Genomic DNA, 23044 nt, shown 5'->3' with positions numbered 1-23044 from the left:
TTGCTTTAAAAAAAATCTCACACAGGTTTGGCTTCGCAGATTCTGCGGAGTGTCCTGAATGTGTAGGTGAGGTAGAGTCGGCAGAGCATGTGTGTCCGCATGCCCGTGATTCGAGGTAGAACGCAATGCCATGCTGCTTGTTAGCGGTATGGATACAACCCCGGACAACGTCGAGAGGATGTGCCGGGAGGAAGCTATATGGAATGCGGTGAACACAGCATCTCAACAGATTATGTCGAAATTGCAGCGGTGGTGGCGTCTTGAACAAAACCAACAGTGCAGTAAGGGCACCTGTGATGCAGTGAACACTTTGCTCACCCCGACAACCAACATGTCGCGGGTGGGCTATTGGGACCTCAGTATGAAGATATAGAGGTCATTGCGGTTCATGCGCGGTGGTTGTTGTCGAGGTGCTCGTCTCCAAAGTGAGATTATGATACGGACCGCTAGGTTACTATCATAGCTTGCGATCGACGGGTGGTGAGGTAACCACCCTTGAAGTCGATGTTGTGTGTATTAACGTCAAGTGCTTTAGCATAGGCGTGAGCTTTCTCAATAGTCCCCCTGATGTATTGCTTAATTTCGGGTCGGGGGTACGGACTGGCGAAAGGGTTTATGTTTTAGTGGATCGGGTAAGAGTTACATTACATACCCATCCCCACACTACCTGAGTTAACCTCCTCAGGTGTCTGGATGCAGATTTCCGTTTATCCTTGCTCAAGAAAAAAAAACACTGTCAGCCGAAAGTCCATTTCGGCGCTTTCTGCCAAACGACCATTTTGACTAAAGGGCATATTCGGCCAACCGTTATTTTCAAGCAGATGATCTGTTCGACCAAATGAAATTTTGGACCTAATAACTTTAGGCTTCTTAACTTAACTTAATGCTTAATCTTCTACCAAATGGCTTATTCGGTCAAACGATTCAGCCAAACAATATTCAGCTTTGTGATCTTCGGTCAAATAGCTTACTGCCGAACGACCCTTTTTCGTTCAAAAATCCAATTTCAACGAGATATTCAGTGGATTTTAACGGGAAATCCTTCGCAATTTCCACACGAGTTTTTCTTAGTTTTTACGGAAAGTTTTTCGAAATTACAATAAAAATTGTATGGAGTTTTCAAGAAATTTATTGGTATCTTCAAGAAAATATTATTTTGAGTTTCAACGTGATGGATCAATCAGGAAATTCTACGAAAATTCCATTGAAGCTTCGGAATGTCCACTGAAAACTTTTGCGGACTTTTTCAAATTTGAATCGGCGTGGAAAACTATAGATTAGCGGCTTGACAAATTTTAAACGGCGGCACGCCGATGCAAAAATGTCGACCTCGTTGAAGCAATCGACTGAGAAAACAACAAGGCAGTCAAAATTGAATTATCATATCCTATCCTATGTGGTAACTATCGAGGGATAACACGCCTACACGCAGTGGTGGAAATCTGTGAGCCTTGTTTAAAAAACATGAAGTAGACAATTACCTTTTTTTTGCCCTTTTCTTGCCTACCTACTATTCGCAGAGAAAACAGGAAAACGTACTCCGAAAAAGCTTGCAAAAAATGTTCGTGGTGCTTCGCGAGTGGCATAAAATAATCTCGGAACATGTTTCTCACGGTTGCACGAGAAAGAACACATTTGTTTCTTGGTATTATGTTTATCCCGAGTAAAATTTATTAATTCTGTTTGAAAAAAATATATACAAAAACTCGCGCCCGTGATTTTTACTCGTGAACAAAATACTGCCATACTTTTTGTCTTTACTCTGATCATACTCGCGAACTAATTGCAGACAGTAGGATCGCGCGAATGCGGCGTTTTTGGTAGGTCTAATTACACTCTTTTCTTTCTTATGAAGCAAGTATTTCCACCACTGTCTACAAGGTATTATCTCAAATTATGTTTAGCAGAAGTGCCCGTTTGCGAAGACCTTTGTCGAAGAATATCAAAGCGGTTTTCAAGAAAAGCGATCTGCGACAAATCCCTGATAAATTCCAGGAATACAACTTGCGAATTCATAATCTTTTTGAAGACTTTGAGGCAGCCTACGACTTAGTGAAACGAAACAAATTTTGGCATATCATGCTAAAACATTAGAGTTTCCATTTCCCGGCCATTTTCGTTGTCCCGGGATTCGGGATGAACTTGTTCATATATCCCGGGAAATCCCGGGATCCCGGGATTTATCGATGTTTTCTTAGGAAACTTATTGTTTGATTTAAAAACGATTTTATTCAATGTTCAGGAGCGGAGTTCATATTTTGGAAAGGCCAGATAATACAGATTTCAAATTGGAACTCAATTTAATTCTAATCGATTCTTTCGAAAAAAAAAAACGACTTCAAGAAGCAAATATTATTCACGTTTTTCTCGGATGGTCCCTTTTGGAATATATGATCGCCGAGTCCGAGAAGAAGGATTCGCTGGCGGTTTAACTCGACTGTTTGCATTGTTTTGAATATGCATTGGGTTTAGACAGTTGCTGGGATTACATTTGACGAAAGATGGAAGATGCGCAGTAGAATCGTACTGGGCCCATAACCTATTGGAGATAAGGGAACACAATACTTGAGTATCCTCCAACCCATGGCAGGCTACTAAATAATACTTTTGCCAAGAGCTGCAGCTCTTCCTAAGCTTGAACAGATCGCTTCCTAATCTTGATGTTAATCGTTAATTTATCGTTATCGCCGATAAAGTTAATTGTGTTCAACGTAATCGCTTACTGCGATAAAGATCAATAAACTTAATTATTATCGGATTTCGATAATTTAACGTAAGGTAACTCGATAATTGAACGATAATGGGGTTAATAGATTACGCGATTAAAGTTGGTATATAGTTTTGACAGAAGCCGAGAATTGGACAAATTGATTGCAGCCTGTTGACCAGAGTTGATTTTGATCGAAGCGATACACCAAAAAAAATAAGCAGAGCATCGGTTTGTTTGTTGTACGAACATCGATTGGAAGGACATGAATTGGACCAAGAACTGTTTTGGAGGCAAGAAGTCAGCTAGCGTACACAACTTGCTGTAGACGGGATATGGGGAGGACGCAAGCGCCAAATAGATGTAGCTGATCTTGTACTGTAGATACTTGTCGTTTAATTAATAGAGAGCTGTAGCTGCTGGAAAAAGTATCAGTCAATAGCCTTCCATTGAGTGGTATAGGGGAACCTAATATTTTTTGTGAAGGTGTTCTATTAACTATCTCCGATATTTTCATGTCTGTTCCTCTTTTACTAATTTAATAATAAGATGATATCGATTGTGCATCACAAAGAACCTTGGCTCCGTATACTTGCCTGAGCCTACCAAATAAACGAACTTGAAAAAAAAAATCATGTCTGATGGGAGGTATAAAAATATGATATGAGTTTATCACCTAAGTTGGTTTTCGCGTTCTAAACAAATAACTTTTGTAAGAAGAAAAAATGAACTGTTTGCGAACCGGAAAGGATACTGAATGTTTTGTCCCGGGTATCCCGGGATTTTCGGGATTTCAAAAATAATATCCCGGGAATCGGGAAATCCCGAATTTTTCTAAATCCCTGGATTTTTTGTCCCGGGATGTCCCGGGATGGAAACTCTATAAAACATCCATGTTCTTCAATCGGAAACTCTTCGGAATTTTCTGAACGTTTGAAATATACATAAAAATTTTATGAAATCCCGTAAGAACTATTTAAAACGATGCTTGGATAATGTGCTTTCAAGACACTAAAGTTTTCTGAAAGTTTCATAAAAAAAATTCTCAGGTATGGTTAATGGCTAATATATCTTCTTGAACATTTTCATGTAATCAACAGGTTATTAAAAGAACCATACAAATTTGTTTTGCCTTTCTCGTATACTAAGTATACGGTAAAGGCTATATGATCGCTCCAAAAACAAACTTTTTATAAAAGGCCCGGAGACCCATAGTGTTATATACCAATCGACTCAGTTCGACGAATCGAGGTGATGTCTGTGTGTGTGTGTGTATGTGTGTGTGTATGTGTGTGTGTATGTGTGTGTGTGTGTGTGTGTGTGTGTGTGCGCAAAACTACTCAAAAAATGTCACTCATTTTTCGGGCACTTATCCTCAACCGATTTGCTCGCAACAAGTTGCATTCGACGCAGAATCCTGTCCCATTGTTTCCTATTTGAAATTGGTCAGATCGGACTATGGGATCAGAAGTTATGGCCAAAATACAAATTCATACGAAAAAATCGCGTAAAAAATGTCACTCATTTTTCGGGCACTTATCCTCAACCGATTTGCTCGAAACAAGTTGCATTCGACGCAGAATCCTGTCCCATTGTTTCCTATTTGAAATTGGTCAGATCGGACTATGGGATCAGAAGTTATAGCCAAAATACAAATTCATACGAAAAAATCGCGTAAAAAATGTCACTCATTTTTCGGGAACTTATTCTCAACCGATTTACTCGCAACAAGTTGCATTCGATGCAGAATCCTGTCCCATTGTTTCCTATTTGAAATTTGTCAGATCGGACTATGGGATCAGAAGTTATGGCCAAAATACAAATTCATACGAAAAAATCGCGTAAAAAATGTCACTCATTTTTCGGGAAATTATTCTCAACCGATTTGTTCGCAACAAGTTGCCTTCGATGCAAAATCCTGTCTTATTGTTTCCTATTTGAAATTGGCCAGATCGAACTATGGGATCAGAAGTTTTGGCCAAAATACAAATTCATACGAAAAAATCGCGTAAAAAATGTCACTCATTTTTCGGGAACTTATTCTCAACCGATTTGCTCGCAAAAAGTTGCATTCGATGCAGAATCCTGTCGAATCCTGATACGAAAAAATCGCGTAAAAAATGTCACTCATTTTTCGGGCACTTAGCCTCAACCGATTTGCTCGCAACAAATTGCATTCGACGCAGAATCCTGTCCCATTATTTCCTATTTGAAATTGGCCAGATCGAACTATGGGATCGAAAGTAATGGCCAAAATTCAAATTCATACGAAACTATCCAGTATTTTGCGCTCGGTAATGGCGGCGTGAGTTACCCTTAGTTTGACATTCAAGAGGTAGAAAACATTGGAACTCATCTAGTTTGCCATGATGGAATAAAAATTTGTTGAAAAAATAAACAAACGTCAACGATCGTATGCAATGGAAGTTAAACCATAGATATAATTATCGTTAAACTTAGTGTCTAAATAATGCTATTAATATCCCTTTTGAAATTTTTTAGGAGCTCCACAGTTGAAGGCAATGAGTTGATGTTATTCCAACATATTCGGACCTGAGAATATCAACTATATTTGAAGAGGAGAAGGTCTGATTAAAAAACGCCTCTATTTCCGACCAAGTTTATGAAAGATTTTTACATGACTAGAAATACGTAGAGATGTACCAAAAATCGTTGAATGCAACTTAGTAAAAAAAAACGGTACGGATGAGAATATAAATGCTAAACAAATCTACCAACAATCTCTAATTTTTATTCTTCGTTCTCGTTGAATTACACTTCCAAACCGTACAGAAATTTGAATACGAGACATTAATATGTAGTATCAATCCAATTTGAAAAAGATCATGTACACATCTTTTAATATTTATAATTTTTAGGAGATGGTATTTAAATGCCAATGTTTTTTTTAGCTCGTTTGTATTGAGTGAAATTATCACGTAAATTTATTGGAAAACTTTATAAACTTTTAAACAATTTTGTTTGAGATTTCGCGTTTTCAGCAGACTTGTGGGAAGTTCTTACGTTCGCTGTACGATTTGTAATTGCAATAGTAATTGCAAAAAAACGGGCTCAGAAAGAATGCATCAATTCCCAACAGTTCCATATAAAATCGAAAGACCTAAGTCAGAGCAGAAGTGTTGGCTGTGGTTGCGAAGAATTCATGTATGTTTGGTAATCCATTAGGACTATCAGCATATAATTGACGTGATCCACATCTATTCATTATTCATTTCCTTTGGTTTTGTTAATGCGTTGTGGTCCTCTCATTCCTAGAAAATAAAATTATTAGGAAAAATGGAACTGAGACAATTACAAAATTTTCATAGAACGTATGTGACGTTTGCTTGTTGTTGAGAATCCCGATGAGTGCCAATATTTTTAAATTATGCGAAGCCTACATTGATTGAAGTATGTAAATATTTTCTACCTCTTGAATGTCAAAAAGGAACTCACTAGACCGCCATTATCGAGCGCAAAATACTGGATTCAAAAAAACTATGGGCTTAGATGTTATGGTCAAATTACTATTTATTGTGAAAAAGAGTTCAAAAAAGTCTAGCTCACTTTCTTAGCACTTATACTTCATCTATTCCCCAAGCAACACAATTTCAACAAATCTGGTTGCAGTAACCATATTGTGACTGAATCCGGTCATATATAAGTTACTGTGATTGATATGCAATATGTGTGCTTCTCAGGTCGCTTGCAACAGATTGCATTCGACGCAGAATCTTGTCCCATTGTTTCCTATAGAAACTTGGCCGGATCGTACAATTGGGTCAAAAGTTATGTCGAAAATACTAATTTTAAAACTACTAAATAAAATGCCATGTTTTGCTCTTATGCTCATCCGATTTGTTTGCAACAAAGAGAATTTTTTTATGCATATAAAAAAATATGAAAAATAAGACCAATCCTCATATTGGTGTTATTTGAGATTTTTCCAAACCTTTTGAACGAACGAGAAAGGCACCATCACCGCTAGGTGGATTAATCTGGGTTTTTCATTTTCTTATGGGACAAACTATGTGATACCACCGCACACCGTTGCCTTGAATGTTTCTCATTCTATCAACACATCAATGCAATCAACCTGATGAGTTTTTATATCTGCCATTGTTTGCCAGATAATCTACTGGAAATGTATTTTTATTCCTGATCTATTATTACTGTGAATGAATAAAGTCACCGTCCAAATCAATTTAATCTATAAAACACGTTTCGGTCGTCATGAAGTTCAGACAACTGCTTTCGCTGAGCAACCATTCTCAGGTCAAATCTGATATCGTTCAATACATCGTACAGATCATCGCATCACTGGCCTCTCAACAAACCGGCACTTTCAGTTGCGTGTTCTACGAATTGTTGACCCTACAACCATACGACAATTTACTTGGTCAGTTGATGCAATCTCCTGCACTGGATCACATCACCAAAATCTCGATTAACGTGCCGTTCGAAGCAAACATAAACTTCCGAACGGAAGCCCCGTCCCTGATCGTCATTCACATTGGAAACGGCCAGATCAGCGACGAAAACTTTTCGAACTTTCAGACCTCTATGTTTTCCTGGGATTCCAGCACTAAAATTTTGATGCTAGTTGATGCCAACCAACGGGTTTTTAGTAGGGCCATCAATCGTGTGTTGTTCTATCGTTTAAGTTTTTTCAAGCTTGTAAGCATGGACATTTCGAGTAAAATGATGACTCGCTTTGAATTTGATGGTAAAATTGATTCGATAAGGAACGTGAATCCTAGTTCGGTGTTTGTGAATCCTATACGTGACATGAAGGGCCACTATTTCACTTACAACACAGTGAAGATAAGCTCACGAGCCGCTGTCACTCCCGAAGGGTTGATTGGACCAGAAATACATTGGATTGAAGAAACGGCTCGATTCTTGAACGCCACACCTCTTTTTGTGCCGCACCCGTGTCCACAAAAACAAAATACACTAAGTGCTTGTTATATGAAATTTATCATGACTGGTCACGTAATCATAGGACTGAATAGGGTGTCATTGCATCGTCTGAGCCCTCTAATTGGTCGTCAGCTGTTCTGCATAACGCCAGTATCTACTACTGTACTTGTTCCTAATGGACGTCGGCTGAACCAGATGGAACTTTTTTCAAAACCTTTCGAATGGGAAGCCTGGACGAGTCTGTTGGTGATCCTTTTAGTGATGGAACTACTTAAACTGCTGCTGCCCAATGTATTTAGAGATGATCCCATTTTTCTAGCCATTTGCGGAATTGAACGGTACAATCTACACTTAGCCGATCGATGGGAAAAACTCAGCTACCTCAGCTTGATCATAGTGTTCTTCCTGATGACAACGGCGTATGAAGCGAAAATTATCGCACTAATGACTGAACGGCCTTCAACTGGAGTTATTCGAACACTTGCTGAACTGCAAATGTCCGGGATAAGCGTTAAAGCCGATCTTACGTTGGTTCCGCGAGTTGCTAACAGCACCATCTTGGGACCCCTGGTTGTTAATACCTCATCTTCCTCACCCTTGGATGGCATCAATGCGTATTTTGCGGAACAGCATCACGCTAAATTGTTTGTAACTTTGCCGATAAATTACTGCCTCAAACAAAATCGACAGCGATACGTGATACTACCGGAGACAGTGAACATGTCAATCAATCGATTTTCGCTTCAGTTTCGGAGCAAGTTCGTTGACATTCTCTACTGGACGCAGCGAGTTTTATTCGAGAGCGGTTTAACGGCGCGATGGGAACATGAAGTGAGAAAACTGCGCCGTCAGCAGCAAGGAGGGTATTATTGGTACGATCTATCAGAGGATGGTCTGCTACGGTTCGCTGATCTGAAGCCTGCTTGGATGGCGTTGGCCATCGGCTTAATAATTTGCATTTGCGTGTTTCTTCTGGAACAGTTGGTTGGGAAGAAGAGAGATCTTGAGTGTACTTGCAAGCAGCTCCACGGACGCGTGTCTTGCTTTAACTGCCTGAAGTTTTAATATTGATTGATTTTTTTTTCAATTGTCTTTTCTTATCTTAAGTAATGTTGAAATATACCTACGCTTCAAACATAAAAACGCAAATAAATTGCTTTCCATGAAAAAAAAACCTTTCCAACAAACTTTATTTTATTATAATTTTAGTTAACTTATCGATGTTTATTTTCTGTAGCCTTGACAAACCTCGTGACCAACCACGATATGTGAACCAACCAACGGAAAGATTTGAACAGCACTACACGTTCGCCCTTCGAAATAAAGTGTCCAAGCTGAAGTAACATCTTTTTATGAGCTTCGTACGCTCGAAGGTTTTTTGGCCATCGATTAATTCTAACCTGCGATTAACTCTAACCCAGAATCATCTCGCATTGAAATTAGTTCGTCGTCGAATCCCGACGCAGATTAGATTTCGCCCCACTTTAGCTAAATGCAACTCGTATCTCAAAGTATTGAAGATGCTTCTCTTCATCCTCGTTAACTGCTGTAATTTGAAAAAGTAACATATACGCCATTTTCCAAAAATGGTGTTAACGAGTAGTACTGTAAAACCGCTTTTACGCTCCCTCTTTTTACGCCCCTCTTTCGCTCAAAATTCCAAATTACGCTCCCTCTTCTTACGCTTTAAATTTGAAAAAACGCTCCCTCTTTTTACGGCCTACAGGAGCGTAAATAAAGTTTCAAGCATTTATATGACTATTTGAGGCAATTATGGATTAGTTTCGGAGGCTGTTTTTAGATGATCTAAGTACTGCGGATGTTCTAGGAACAGAATTTATGCTTGCATGCGAAGTGGTATTACTTGTAGTCATGGGTTATAGGTAGTCTAAGATCTCCATACAGTCAAGGTCTTCGGATCAATCTCCGTAATGGAGGCAGTTATCGACGAACAAACAAGTTGTGTGATGCCTTCTTGGTATATGTTTGCAGTGCAAGTAGTTCTTGTTGTTGTCATTGGATCCAGGTAGTGTACGAGCGCCAAATACAGTCAAGGTTTTCCTCCAATCTCCGTAATGGAGGCAGTTATTGAAGAATAAACTAGCTGTGTGACCTCTTCTTGGTATATGTTTGCATTCCAAGTAGTTATTGTTGTTACCATTGCTTACAGGTAGTCTACGAGCTACATAAAGTCAAGGTCTACGGATCAACCTCCGTAATGGAGGCAGTTATCGAAGAATAAACAATTTGTGTGATGACTTCTGTTATTGAGTTATTGAAGTTATTGAAGAATAATCAAGTTGTGTGACGCCTTCTTGGTATATGTTTGTATTCTAAGTAGTTCATGTTGCTGTCATTGGTTCTAGGTAGTCTACGGACTCCATAGAGTCAAGGTCTATTGATCAACGGATCAAATTGATTGTGTTTTTCGCTCTTAACTTTTTTTCCGAGTGAATATTATGCAGTGGTAAGAACACCAATGGAAGGCTTCAGACTTTAGTTAACTTATAATAAACTGTTGATTTTTGGCCAAGCTAAATTTTGCATCTGGTTTTGGACCACCTTTTGAAAACGCTAGAAATGGAAAATAAAAAATGTGGTAAAATGCTTATGAATTGTTGAAAAGTAACATTTATTTGCTTTAGAAGCCTATAGAGCTATTCTCTGTGAAATCGTGAGTTTTTTTTCGAGATCTCAATTTTGATTTTTTTGAATTCCTTGAAATTTCACATATACATTCTTTGTGATAAAAAACCATAATTTCCATCATTGGTTTGCCATTTTGACTCTAGCCAAACTTTTGACAAGGGCCTAAGCAAAAACACCTTGAACACTTTAAAAAAATATATAACTTGAAAACGGCTCATCCGATCGTTTTGGTGTCTTCGACTATGTTTAGGTAATCACTGGGGCTATGTTAAAATATACACTGTAAAAAAAAATTGTTCAACCATTGAAAATAAAACTTGAAAATCGATTTTCTCAAAAACGATTTTTTCAATATTCTTATTTTTTGGTATGTTGTAGCAGATAATATATGTACTAATGGAGAAATGATGGACAAAAAAGTTATAATATCTTTCAAAAAGTTTTTTTTTTAAATAGTTGAAAAACTCTTTTTACGTTTTTATCGACACGATTTTATGAAAGTACACAAAAATTCCAATGTAAAAGATGTACAGTGATTTTTTTTTCTAATTGCTATCGTTTCTGAGATACAGGAATTATAAAATAAAATATACTGATTTTTAAATTTTCATTCGTTTTCTATTGTTTTTCGATTCTATTAAACCTAGAATCAAATTTTACGGATTTATGAATACTTATTGACAAATGCTAGTGGAGCAGTGGTTGGTGGAAAAAATACTTGACATAGAAAAAACAAATAATTTGTTTTTCTTAATGCAACCTAAAATGAAAAGAATCTTTCAAATAATTTTCTGATATATGTTATAGCAAAAAAATAGTATAAATCGTTGCACAGTAGGTCGAGGTGGGCAAATTTTTTTTTCAAGTTGCAACGACAAGCAGATAACAAGCATAAGATAGATCAAAAGGTAAAAACGAATTTGAAGATGGACACCTGTTGCAAAGAATTTGAAAAAAAAAATTGATGTAGCTTTGGAATTGGCCAGACAAACTACACAATATAGTGGTAATGATTTATCGTGTAATGGAGAGGAAGATATTCGAATGATTGATCCTAGTTCAATGAAATTTCCAAGCAAATTCACTGTTAGGACTTAGAAATTGAATTCGAATTCATATACAGCAACGAATACCAAACGGTTTAAAAATGCACACGGCGTTTCCTTTACTATTGGCCAAGGATAGTCTAGGCTTCCTTTCCCATCTTCATTTTGTAATTTTTAAATTCATTTCCTATATTTGTCTATCACTTGTCCATCCGGATCCACCTTCAGTATTGAATATAAGTCTTCCGCTAAATGATATACCAAAAAATGTAAGGTTGAAAGATTCTGATTTGATTTTTTATAAGTAAAGAATTATTTCATATCATGAAAATGGTCTACCACTTCGAAAATGATTGAAAATTTAAATAAAATCGGTAGATTTTAGCTTATAACCGCTGTATCTCATAAACGGTAGCAGTTAGAAAAAACAATGTTAAACCTTTTCCATTGGAAATTTAACGTACTTTCATAAAATCGAGTCGATGAAAATGTATAAAATATGTAAAATAAAAGAAAACTTATTAAAAAAAAATAAACTTTTTTTGTTCATAATTTCTCCATTATATAGTGCAAAATAATACATATATTATCTGCTGCAACATATCAAAAAATAAAAAATATTGAAATATTCGTTTTTGAGAAAATTGATTTTTAAGTTTTATTTTCAATAATTGATTTTTTTTTCAGTGTATATTTTTTCACATAGCCCTAATGACTACCTAAAACATTGCGGAGAACACCAAAACGATCAAACAAGTTGTATTTTTATAAAGTTTTCAAGATGTTTTTGCTTAGGCCCTTGTCAAAAGTTAGGCTAGAGTCAAAATGGTAAACCAATGATGCAAATTATGTTTTTTTGATCACAAAGAATGTATTTGCAAAATTTCAGAAAAATAAAGAAACACAAAAATAAATCGACCTTCAGTTTCACAGAGAACAAATAGTGACAAAAATACCAACAGTGGGTAATGTCTGTGATATAACCACGAGGTGGACGTTAGACTTGAAAATTTTACTGAAAAGTCTTTAATATCAACATAATCAAAACATCATTATTATAATTTCCGAGAAAAATTTAGATAAAAAAATATTCCAAAATAAAAAGCATTTTTTATGTGATGTTGGATTTTTTGTTTCTGTTATTGAAAAAAATAATTTGATAACCTGAATAGGAGCTAGCGCCCTATTGATCGCCTGGTCCGATTGCAAGCAAAAATCCCTAAACCTTTCCTTACACTCACCAAAGCGCTCTTGTAGAGTTTTACTCCGTCCGGCCAGACGGTGGACCTCAGAAGCTTATGTCATGGGAGAGGTGTTGAGGATCATCCTCAGGAACTTGTTTTGAACTTGTTGGAGTTTTAGATAATGAATTTTGGCGCAGCTCTCCCAGACCAGCATACCTTTTGCGATCACGGGGAAGATGAGTTGCTTGTAGACAGCAAGATTATTTTTCGGTGACAATGACAACCAACGGTTGATTAAAGGGTCATTCATTCATTTATTTAGTCCCCAGGCGGAACATGTTTAGGGGATTTAGAGTGGGGAAAAATCATGACCTGGTTCTTCACCGTGTTGATACAGATCTTCCAGCTGTTGAGGTACTCTGTCAGGGCATCCAGGCCTCGTTGGAGTTTTGCCACTAGCGCTCTGATCACTCTACCGTTGTAGCCGAAGGAGGTGTCATCTGCGAACAGAAACAGAATGCTGCCTTCTGGAGGTTCTGGCATGTCGGAGGTGAACAGATTGAAAAGCAGGAGCCCGAGGATACTGCCCTGGGGGACGCCTGCGACGATGTTGTGCGCATTGGAGCTCGCTCCGCTGATTGAGATCCGGAATATCCTGGCCGACAGATAGTTGTTGATGATTTTCCATAGGTAGCAGGGAAGATTGTAGCAATGTAGTTTGTACACCAGGCCGTCATGCCATACATTGTCCCGTCTGAGGACGTTGGTAACTCGAATCAGTTGATGAATGGTTGATCGACCGCGTCGGAAACCAAATGTTCCTCGAGCAAGATGTTGAGATTTTCGGCAGACTTAAGTAACCGGTGATGAATCGCTTTTTCGAACAGCTTGGATAATCCTCAGAATAGGCTGATGAGACGATAACTTTTGGGGGGGGGAAGGATCCAAAGGAAGCTTCCGGATGCGGATGACTTCCGCTGACTTCCAGGACGATGGAAGGTAACTGAGTCTGATACACTGATTAAAATTCAGCGAAAGGTGCTCACAGAACGGATCACTCATGTGTTTGAGTTCGAGATTCAGGATACTGTCGATGCCTAGGGCCTTCCTGTTCTTCGATGATATGATACAGGTCGTCAATTCCCCAGCTGAGATCTCCAACTCCTCAGAGAAGTCGTTGGGAGTCAGGTGAATGTTGTTTGCATGCTCGATAACGGCTGCTTCGTGTGGACTAACGATGTTCTGTCCGAGATTGTGCGAACTGACGAAGTGACGACCTATTTCAGCGACCTTCTCTGCAGGAGTTATCAACCGATCCGTAGAGACATTGTTGTCTAGCGGGTTCAAAAGTGGAATGGGCCGAGGCTTAGATTTTAGTATTTTGGTCATTTGCCAGAACGGCTTAGCGCAGTCTGGGAGAGCGCGGATCTTATTCGGGAAATCGTTATATCTGAGACCCACCATTCTGGCCTGGGTAATTTTTGTGATTCGATTGCAGCGTGCCTTAAGCTCAGGTAGTCCAGTACGCTGAAACTGCCTGCGAGTGACATTCCGCAATCGAATCAAATCTTTGGTGAGTGTATCGATGGTCAGGGTGTTGCTTACCTGCCGAGCCGTCGGCGAATGTTGTTCCCGGGCCACCGAGATCGCCTCTTCGATGAAACGCAGCTGCCGATTGATTCAGACGTTTCCGGAAGTGCCTCGTAGTCGACGTTGTCGTCCACGCACCTTTGGAACCAGTCTCCGCCGACTTGATGATAGTTTCGTCAAGACAGCTGATGAGGATTAATCGAGGAGCCCACTTCCACCACCAGCGGGTACTGATCTGAGCTGAGCTCCTGGTAGATGACCGGTTGCGAGATGCGGTCGTTCAGGCTTGATGTTTGGCATTCAGGTAGCTGGTAATGATATACTGACCTTGCCTCCGCGTAAGATTGTCGATGTCCCTCCGAAGAGCAGCCGATGATTCATCGCCGGCTTTGGCTTGCGTTGGACAGTACGCCGCGATGAGTGTGATTGTGCTGACGGAAGTGGTCACTTCGACTCCGATGGCCTCGATCATACTCAGCTGGAAGCTTGGCAGCAGGCGACAGTTGATGTTATATCGAAGTGCGATGGCCACACCACCTCCCCTGGACTGCCGGTCGAGTCGCACGACGCGAAAGTCCGGGATGTAAACGCTCACCTCTGGTTTTAGGTGCGTTGCGGTGATGAACGCCACGTCAATTTCCTTTTCCTCAAGGAAATCCTTCGATGGTTCTGCTCTTGAGCGGGCAAGCGTTCCAGTTGACCAGGGCCACCCTCGCAGCCATTTTCAACGATGAACATGCCAAGAGTGAAGACCTGGTCGAATCGGGTTTTGCAACCACGCAGTCGAGTGGCGAGCAGCAATAAGATCGGCATCAGTTGCTCCGGGGTGTAGAGCGGAGCAGAATCATCTGCTGGCGCGAATTTCGTTCTCCGGCTGCCGACGGAACCCAGGAGGAGGAAGAGGGGACCATTCGCTTGTGGATGGAGACGGTGGTGTTGGAAGGATTGGTATCGCACGACGGGGAGCCGGGATGGTCGGGAAGTTCACCTCGTTGAGAGCAGGAATACGGCTCTTCTTCGGCAGGGTCCTGGTAGAAGCCTTCTTCCGGATTTCCAAAAACGCCATCCGCTTAGGACAGTCCTTGGTTGTGGCCCGATGTTTGTCGCCGCAGTTGGCGCACTTGGGATCAGCCACCTCCATCTTGTCGCACTCTTTGGTCGGATGGGACTCGCCACAAAATAGTAAATGCCGCGTCGGCGTAAGAAGATTGTCTCGGTAAACCAGTCAGCCAATGCATTGCATTGCAATGCAACTGTCAGTACCCCAGATCCGACAACCGCAAGGAAAAAGATGAAAGGCGACAATCGCAAGATGTCACCATCGGGCAGCACCCCGAAGCTGCCGCAATCGAAACACCGTCGAGAAGAGGTTGAACAATCCGTCCTCAAAAATATCCTATCAAGCAATCGGTTTTACACCGATGGCGTTGCAATCAACGACAGTGACCTAGACGAGTCTGAAGACGAGGAAGTCGAAGAAGGACAGAAGCAACAATTTGCTGCGAAGAAGAAACCTCCACCAATAATGGTGAAAAATGTCTCCCTTGACAAGCTGATGAAGGAGTTGGAAGACTAACGTGTCCTCTGCGAATTCGAGCTCTGCCGGGTTGGCACAAAAGTGTCCACGGCAACCAAAAAGGACTACGACGCCGTCATCGGGTACCTGAAACGGCGAAAGCACAGTACTACTCACACGATTTCGCGAGTGAGAAACCGTTCAAGTCATGGACATGGACACTAGTGCCATCGAGGCGGAACTCATAAACCGCTACAAGCTACAACCACTGGGTGTTTTCCCAATGAAGCGAAAGTTAGAAGGAACAAGGAAGTACCTCGACCGGTTCTACCTGGTACATTTTCGGAAGGGTACGGATGGTGCTCTAAGGGCAGTACGTGTACCATTGGCAGGGTTGTCTGCCGCTGGAAGCCGTACCGCGGTTCGTAAACAGAAACTCAATGTCAATGTTGTTTTGAGTTCCAGGGTGCCGTCCACACGGCCGAGAAGAAGTGCGTCAGAATAGTACCAGCTGTAAGTAGATTTCTTGTGATGGATAACACTACCAAACGTTTCAATTAGAAGGCAGTTTCGAAGAACTAGAGATTCGCAGAAAAATATTTAGTGAACAAACTAAACAAAGTCATTTCGAAACGCATTACAAGGCTGAGAAACGAAAAGTTTAGCAGCGACGTAGAAAAACACCTTCCACCACTTTCTAAACCATTTTGGAAAATTTCTAAATTGCTCAAATCAAAACCAAAGCTAATTTATTTATTTATTTATTTATTCCGTCTTCGACAAAGTCGTACAGACTACTGCTTATAAAATAATAGTAACAAAATAATAGATATTGAAAACATAACTACATTAGATACATCTGAATTTCAAATACACAATACACAACGTAAACACATGGGCATTAAGAACTAATTACAAATTCAAACTAAATTGTCATATTACTGGGCCTCCAAACATGATTAGAGTTGCGGTTTTTTTTCTTGATGAAATGAGCGATGAAATAAGATGCTAGAGGAGACAGAGGCGAAATTTGTTGCTGTAGCGTTGAACGATTCGACGATGCAGTATAGGTAGAATTGGATACGAGTTGAGTAATAATAGTACTGATGCGTGCTACCTCGGCTTTCAAATGTTGTACGTCGTCCTTCGTAGCCATCTCGTTGACTTCTTTTTCAGGTGAACACTTTCTGATATGACCATTCACATTCAATTATTGAACGTGAGCAGGAATCGCACATCCAAAATACGTTCGAGTGTAGACAGGCGCACCCTTCATCATATGTTAATCCGACGCATTTCGCATGAAAGTGGTGCCGATCCGTACAAAATCCTTCGCAGGACACGACAATAGCCTCAGGCCGAGACTCTATTTTGCACGTAAAGCAATGATCCATTATGAGCCCTATTTGCACGATAAACAGTTCTGCTCGTCAGAAACAGATGGCAGTTCAGCATCAAACACGAACGATAACTTTTGAGCTACACCGATTACGATGGAAGGTGATGATGAACGTGCGACGAAGTGATGAAGTTATAAGAATGGCGATGATGGCAAAACAAGTCGAGTCAAGTACAAGACACTGAAGACGGTCTTACTGTTGAGGTCGAAATACGTATCTGTCAAGATACAATTAAGTGGTGGAATTCAATGGGATTGTATAAACTCGTCTTATGACAAAAGTTAGTTTGTTTATCAAAATCGATGACTTGGATTCGATTCACTGCCTTTGTGATACACCTCAACGGAATTGCTTTCTAGATAGAGTAAATGATGCGGGTATGTCGATTTTATAACGTACAGGAATTACACAAAAATGACAAACAACCGAAGCGCGATGAAGACGATGTCTAACGTAATCACTTTCACTCAACATCTGGATACCTCCTTTGAAAGTGAATGACACCTATCTCATTACTCCAGCAGAAAAAGCAAAGGCAATTGCATCCCATTTCGCGTCGTCTCATCAGTTAGGTCAAACAATGGTTAGCCCACTAGAAGATGAGGTCCTTGGGACGCTTGAAACAATTAGAACAACAAATTGTTACGTACCACAAGAAAAGAAAGTTACTCTAGATGAGGTAACTAGTGCTATCAAATCCACCAAGAACATGAAGGCTCCTGGAATAGATTGTATGTTCGATTTAGTTCTTAAAAAAAATTGAGCATCAGAGCATACGACTACCTTACTAAAGTTTTGAACAGATGTTTGGATCTTCAGTACTATCCTAAGCAAAAATGGTTCCAATTAGGAAACCAGGCAAAGATCCAACCAGCCCAAATAGTGATCCCAATTGGCCTGCTTTTATCTGTAAGCAAATTCTTCGAAAGGGTCATCTTCTTCTTCTTCTTATTGGCATTACATCCGCATACTGGGACAGAGCCGCCTCGCAGCTTAGTGTTCATTAAGCACTTCCACAGCTATTAACCGCGAGGTTTCTAAGCCAGGTTACCATTTTTGCATTCGTATATCATGAGGCTAGCACGATGATACTTTTATGCCCAGGGAAGTCGGGACAATTTCCAATCCGAAAACTGCCTAGACCGGCACCGGGAATCGAACCCAGCCGCCCTCAGCATGATCTTGCTTTGTAGCCGCGTGTCTTACCGCACGGCTAAGGAGGGCCCGAAATGGTCATACTGAACCGTATACTAGAACATGCAGAACGCAATAGAATCATCCCACCCGAGCAGTTTGAATTTCAGAAGGGACATTCAACTACCCAACAGCTTTTCCGAGTGGTGAAGGTTATTAGGGAAAATAAACGGGTAGCGAAATCAACAGTTATGGCGCTTCTCGATATCGAGAAGACGTTTGATAACGTCTGGCATGACGGCCTTGTTTATAAGCTTTATGGCTATTCTCCAACAAAGCTGGTGAAAATTCTCCACAGCTACATTTCAGACAGGTCATTCAGAGTTCACCTGAATGGAGTTTTGTCTGATCGTTTAGATATTCTCGTCGGAGTCCCCCAAGATAGTAAACTGGGGCCGGTGCTATACATGTTCCGGAGTTCACATTGGACGCCTGCCTGGCTCTCTACTCTAATCCTCTAATCCTGGCGAAAGGTAGACAAACAAGGCACACCACCCGTAAGCTACAATCCTACCTGAACATCTTCACCACCTGACTTGAGATATTGAAGATTTAAGTCAATAATGCCAAAACGCAAGTCTTAATTTTCCCGTACAAAAACTCGACGCGATTAGATCCTCCCCCAGACTGCTCGGTGATAATGGGTAGCAACAGGAGAAGGGTCGTTTGGGCGGGTAACACGGTAGGTCGAAAATCATCTAGCAAAAATTAAACATTGGTCAAAACGGTTGTTATGCTGAAAATATCATTTGCTCGGAAGCGACATACAACCGAAAGGGACATACGGCCAAAATGGTCAAAAATGCAGTTCGGCAGAAAAAAATCATTCGGCAGAAATTGTCATTAGGCCGAGAGGGTTTTACGGCTGAAAATGTCATTTGACCAAACAGGATTTATGGCCGAAAGTGTCGTTTGACCGAATATCGCCGAAAATGTCGTTTTGCCGAACAACAGTGAGTATAAAAATTTGAAGTGAATAATGATGATTGTCAAGCGAAAAATAAGATATGAGAAAAAAGTCATTCGGCTAAATTCGCTGTTCAGCCAAATGGCCATTTCGGTCAAAAGAGATTCGTTCAGCCTAATGACATTTTTGGTCAAGTGTCTTTCGGCCTATTAGTTTGTTCGACCAAATGTCACAATAACAACTTTCGTCCTCATGGCATTCGGTCAAACGGCTTTCAGTCGAATTATTTTCGGCCAAACAGCCGTGACCCTTCCTCCAGGTCGGATTATCCAGAGATTTTTTTCACAGAAAATGTTTCTGAATTTATGGAAGTTAAAAAAATCTTTTTCTAAGAAATATTAAAATTATTATGATGCGTCATTGCGTCACTATTTTAGCAAAATGTTACTTACACGATTCTGTTGGCTCAATTATCGTTTTTTAGCTTTTGATTATAGGCTAAAAGAATTTCACATCATAGAAAATAATTATGTCTGTAGAATTGTTTAAAATTTGTAGCACACTTTTACTGACTACTAAAATAAACCCATTTAAAAATAAATACTTCTGGGGAAGTTGCGGTACTTATATCATTTATATAATATACATTATTATGTTATTATCCGTAGGAGCCAGTTTTATTTCTCAATGTTTTGTTATTTATCAAACCAGAAACTATAATATCTATGTCATGTTTCCTTCTCTTCATACCGCTTCTGAAAACCTCCTTCATAAAAGTAGCGTAATAGGTACGCAAATAAAAAGTGTTGACAACTCACCTGGACTGTCGTGGGGTATCGGGGCACAGAACGCGCTGGAACTGCCCGACGATGACGTGGAGGGGGGATAAAATCCTCTGGGTGGTCCCACCAGTCCCAGAGGGGAGTCGCACTGAGCCGGTGGACAGAACAGTGGTGGTGTTGAGAGAGCTGGAATCAAACGGAACATCCAAACGAATGAGTGCGCTGCAATGTATAATTGTCGTTTACGGAAACCGCATCTCCACCATCATCGGTGGAAATAAGGTAATTAAATGCTCCAAATTAAAACAGTCCTTGTTGAGGATTTATGTCAATGACAGTTTGCATGTGGCTGCAGCAAATAGTTCCACCCCCTCCATTTCGGACAGCGACCGTGATGCCATTCGACAGGATTCAGAACGAAATTGATCAATAATGGATGTGCTCCACATTTCCGTCGTGACCCAATCGCAACATGTACACACAATCTGGAAATGCTTAATAAAATTTTCATTCCTGCTGGGTACGTTATGCGACGTGACGTGAACGTTAGAGTGATTCTATTCAAAAGATACTTTTTATATAATAATCTTATAACCTAGTTCAAATGACACCGTGGAATTAAAACCAAATTAGCCAAAAATAAGAAAAACTGTTGAGATTTCTATCGAGCGGGAGAATAAACCAAATTTCGCATCACACTAGTGTTGCACGTACGGGAACGCTTGGTGCATTGTTGTGCCTTAATTAATTTCATAAAGTGATATGCATAAGCTCAAATGCCATATGCCAGAATCGAAGCCAAAGGTTCGGAATGTGCTGCACGATGTGCTAATGCGATTTCATTTGCCATCGAGTGAAGTGCTTGTGAGCATTTGTGTAAATTAATTTACGTGTGATCAACGAGTTCTGGTGAAAATATATAAAGAGAAGAAAAAAGAGTAAATTATTACAAAGAATGAATAGAAGCGATGCTCAGTTATACAGTAAACAGTAACGGAGGAAATATACACTGGGGTTGATTTTTTCGCAGATTTTGGAATCAACGCAGAATATCAAAAATATTATATTTTCAAAAACTTTGTTCTGGTAATCAAGAACAATTTGAAAATTTAGAAAATCTTGTTTAAAGCTTCTCCTTTTTGGAATTACCAAAATTGCTATGTTTTTTTTTTTGCATTTTTGGAGTAGCTAGGAGCATAAATCAATTTATGTTGCTATACTCAAATCTTCATCGTAAAAAGTCTTATAGAAACAAAAAATTAAGGTCTTTAAACTGGAATGGAGTTCTTATTGCTTTAAATCACACACCAAACTGTCATCAATCCCCATTGAAGCGAAAAATGACGCAATTGTATAGTGACTCACCTTGATCGTTGGGAGGCCGCATGCTGGAGAGGGCCGTCAGTGGCGTGTATGATTTGGGCGGTGCCTCGCCCGGACGCACCAGCCGCTCTTCGGTGACACTCTGCTGCACGCGGTACTGCATTTTGCAGTACGCCTCCTGGTTCGACCCCAGGCTGGAATTAACATACACCCCGGTGATGGTTACTTCGGTGTCTTGCGCGATGACGACGTTGCTCGAAACCGGGCGGGGCTGCATTTTCGAACGAAATAAGAGAACACATAACGACATAATTGACGGTCCGACTGGATTACAAAGCATTTTCACACATCGAGTCACTTACCTCTTCAAGCTCGCACTTAACCTCGGAGGTGTCGTCTTTTTTGTCACGCATCGGTTCCGACTTAATTGTCAGAAGTACCTCCGCTTCCTTCTCCGGAGCATGCTCCTTCTCTTTGTCCTTATCTTTTTCTTTTTCCTTTTCCTTCGGTTTATCTGCTGTTTTGGAAGTATTTTCCGCATGCTCCACTTCCCCCTCGTTTTTGGTTTCTTTCACCGCTGCCTTCGAAGACTTCTTCTCCTCCGCCTTGACAGAGTCCTTCTCCTTCACCTCCTTGGTTTCTTTTTGCTCTTTGACCTTTTTCGGCTTAGGCTTTTCAGCGGGACTATCCGAATCTGAGTCCGTATTTCGATACAATATTCTCTGGACCTCATAGGTAGCGGCCAGCATGGCCGTTGCATTTAGACTCGCCATTCGCTTCTTGCCCAGCACTTCCACCACCTCTTTCTTTTCCTTGGGTTCTCGCTTGCGCTTTTTCGGCTCATCGGTTTTTGATTTGGTGGGAGGCTTTTCGGAACAGGCGGATGAGGAACTGGACTCGTCATCATGCATTTTTTCCGCATCGGAGAGAAGCGCTTTAACTTCTTTCTTGATCTTCTTGGCGGGGGGTTTTGGTTTATCGGCCTTTTCGACCTTTTCCGCTTTGGTTTTTGGTTTGACTTTTCTGATGACCTTGCGTTTGACTTTGCGTTTCTTGACCGGATCTGTATCTTTGCCCTGTATAAGAACGTTTTAATGGTGATTAGATAAATTGATAAAAGCGAATCAGGTGGACCTTACCTGAGCGTAGGTTTCATCAGAATCAGGAAGGACGTCTCCTTCGGACTCCATGCTAGAGGCATTTGGATCCCAGTGCTTACCAACACCCCGTAGACCAGGAACGCAACGAAGAGTTCTGGGAATAGAAGAAAATGGTCGCGATTATTTATTATACATTTTCAGTTTAATATTCATGTGCATGATTTTGATCAAAAATTGAGTGAATGTTTTGAAAGATTGTTAACTAATGTTCCATGAAAATAAATTACTGTGCTAATTATATACTATTCTATTTTCACATTCTTATTAGCGAGTTATCCGAACACTGTAGTCTGTGTCTTTCCGAAATTTTCTGATGTTGACAAAATGTTGAAATCAGGTTTCCCATATATGTTTTTCACAAACTGATGAAAATGTCATTGAAAGGGTAAATATTTTCTTGTATAAAATTGTGGTTCTAAAAAGAAACGATTAACCTTCAATAATGCGCAATTCCAATTCCCAACAGCAAAAGTGAAACTTTTAGTTGACTGCTACTGATATCATCCATGCAAATGAATTATCTAACTAACCGTAATTCTGCCTAACTAATCGAAGTTTGTCTCGGGTCAATTTTATATTGTTATTTTTCTCAATGGTACTACTTGATACTTGATACTTGATGGGCTACAGCTCTTCGATGAACCTACGCCGAATGGAGTATCC

General features: G+C 40.2%; 1 protein-coding gene across 1 annotated transcript in view; it reads right to left on the bottom strand.

Moving 5' to 3' along the window:
- LOC134219551 (titin) overlaps positions 1-23044 on the bottom strand; it is a 591826-nt gene that overhangs the window by 474302 nt on the left and 94480 nt on the right. The window contains exons 3-6 of the mRNA XM_062698297.1: positions 22361-22475; positions 21584-22297; positions 21264-21492; positions 19935-20084 (exon numbers count right to left, since the gene is read on the bottom strand). Of these exons, the coding sequence (XP_062554281.1) occupies positions 19935-20084; positions 21264-21492; positions 21584-22297; positions 22361-22475 (1208 nt within the window). The remainder of the gene's footprint in view (positions 1-19934; positions 20085-21263; positions 21493-21583; positions 22298-22360; positions 22476-23044) is intronic.

The sequence above is a fragment of the Armigeres subalbatus genome, chromosome 3 (genome assembly GCF_024139115.2).
Source record: "Armigeres subalbatus isolate Guangzhou_Male chromosome 3, GZ_Asu_2, whole genome shotgun sequence".
Lineage (NCBI taxonomy): Eukaryota > Metazoa > Arthropoda > Insecta > Diptera > Culicidae > Armigeres > Armigeres subalbatus.
The sequence above is the reverse complement of the archived record's forward strand: the minus strand, read 5'-3'. Positions and strand labels throughout refer to the sequence as shown.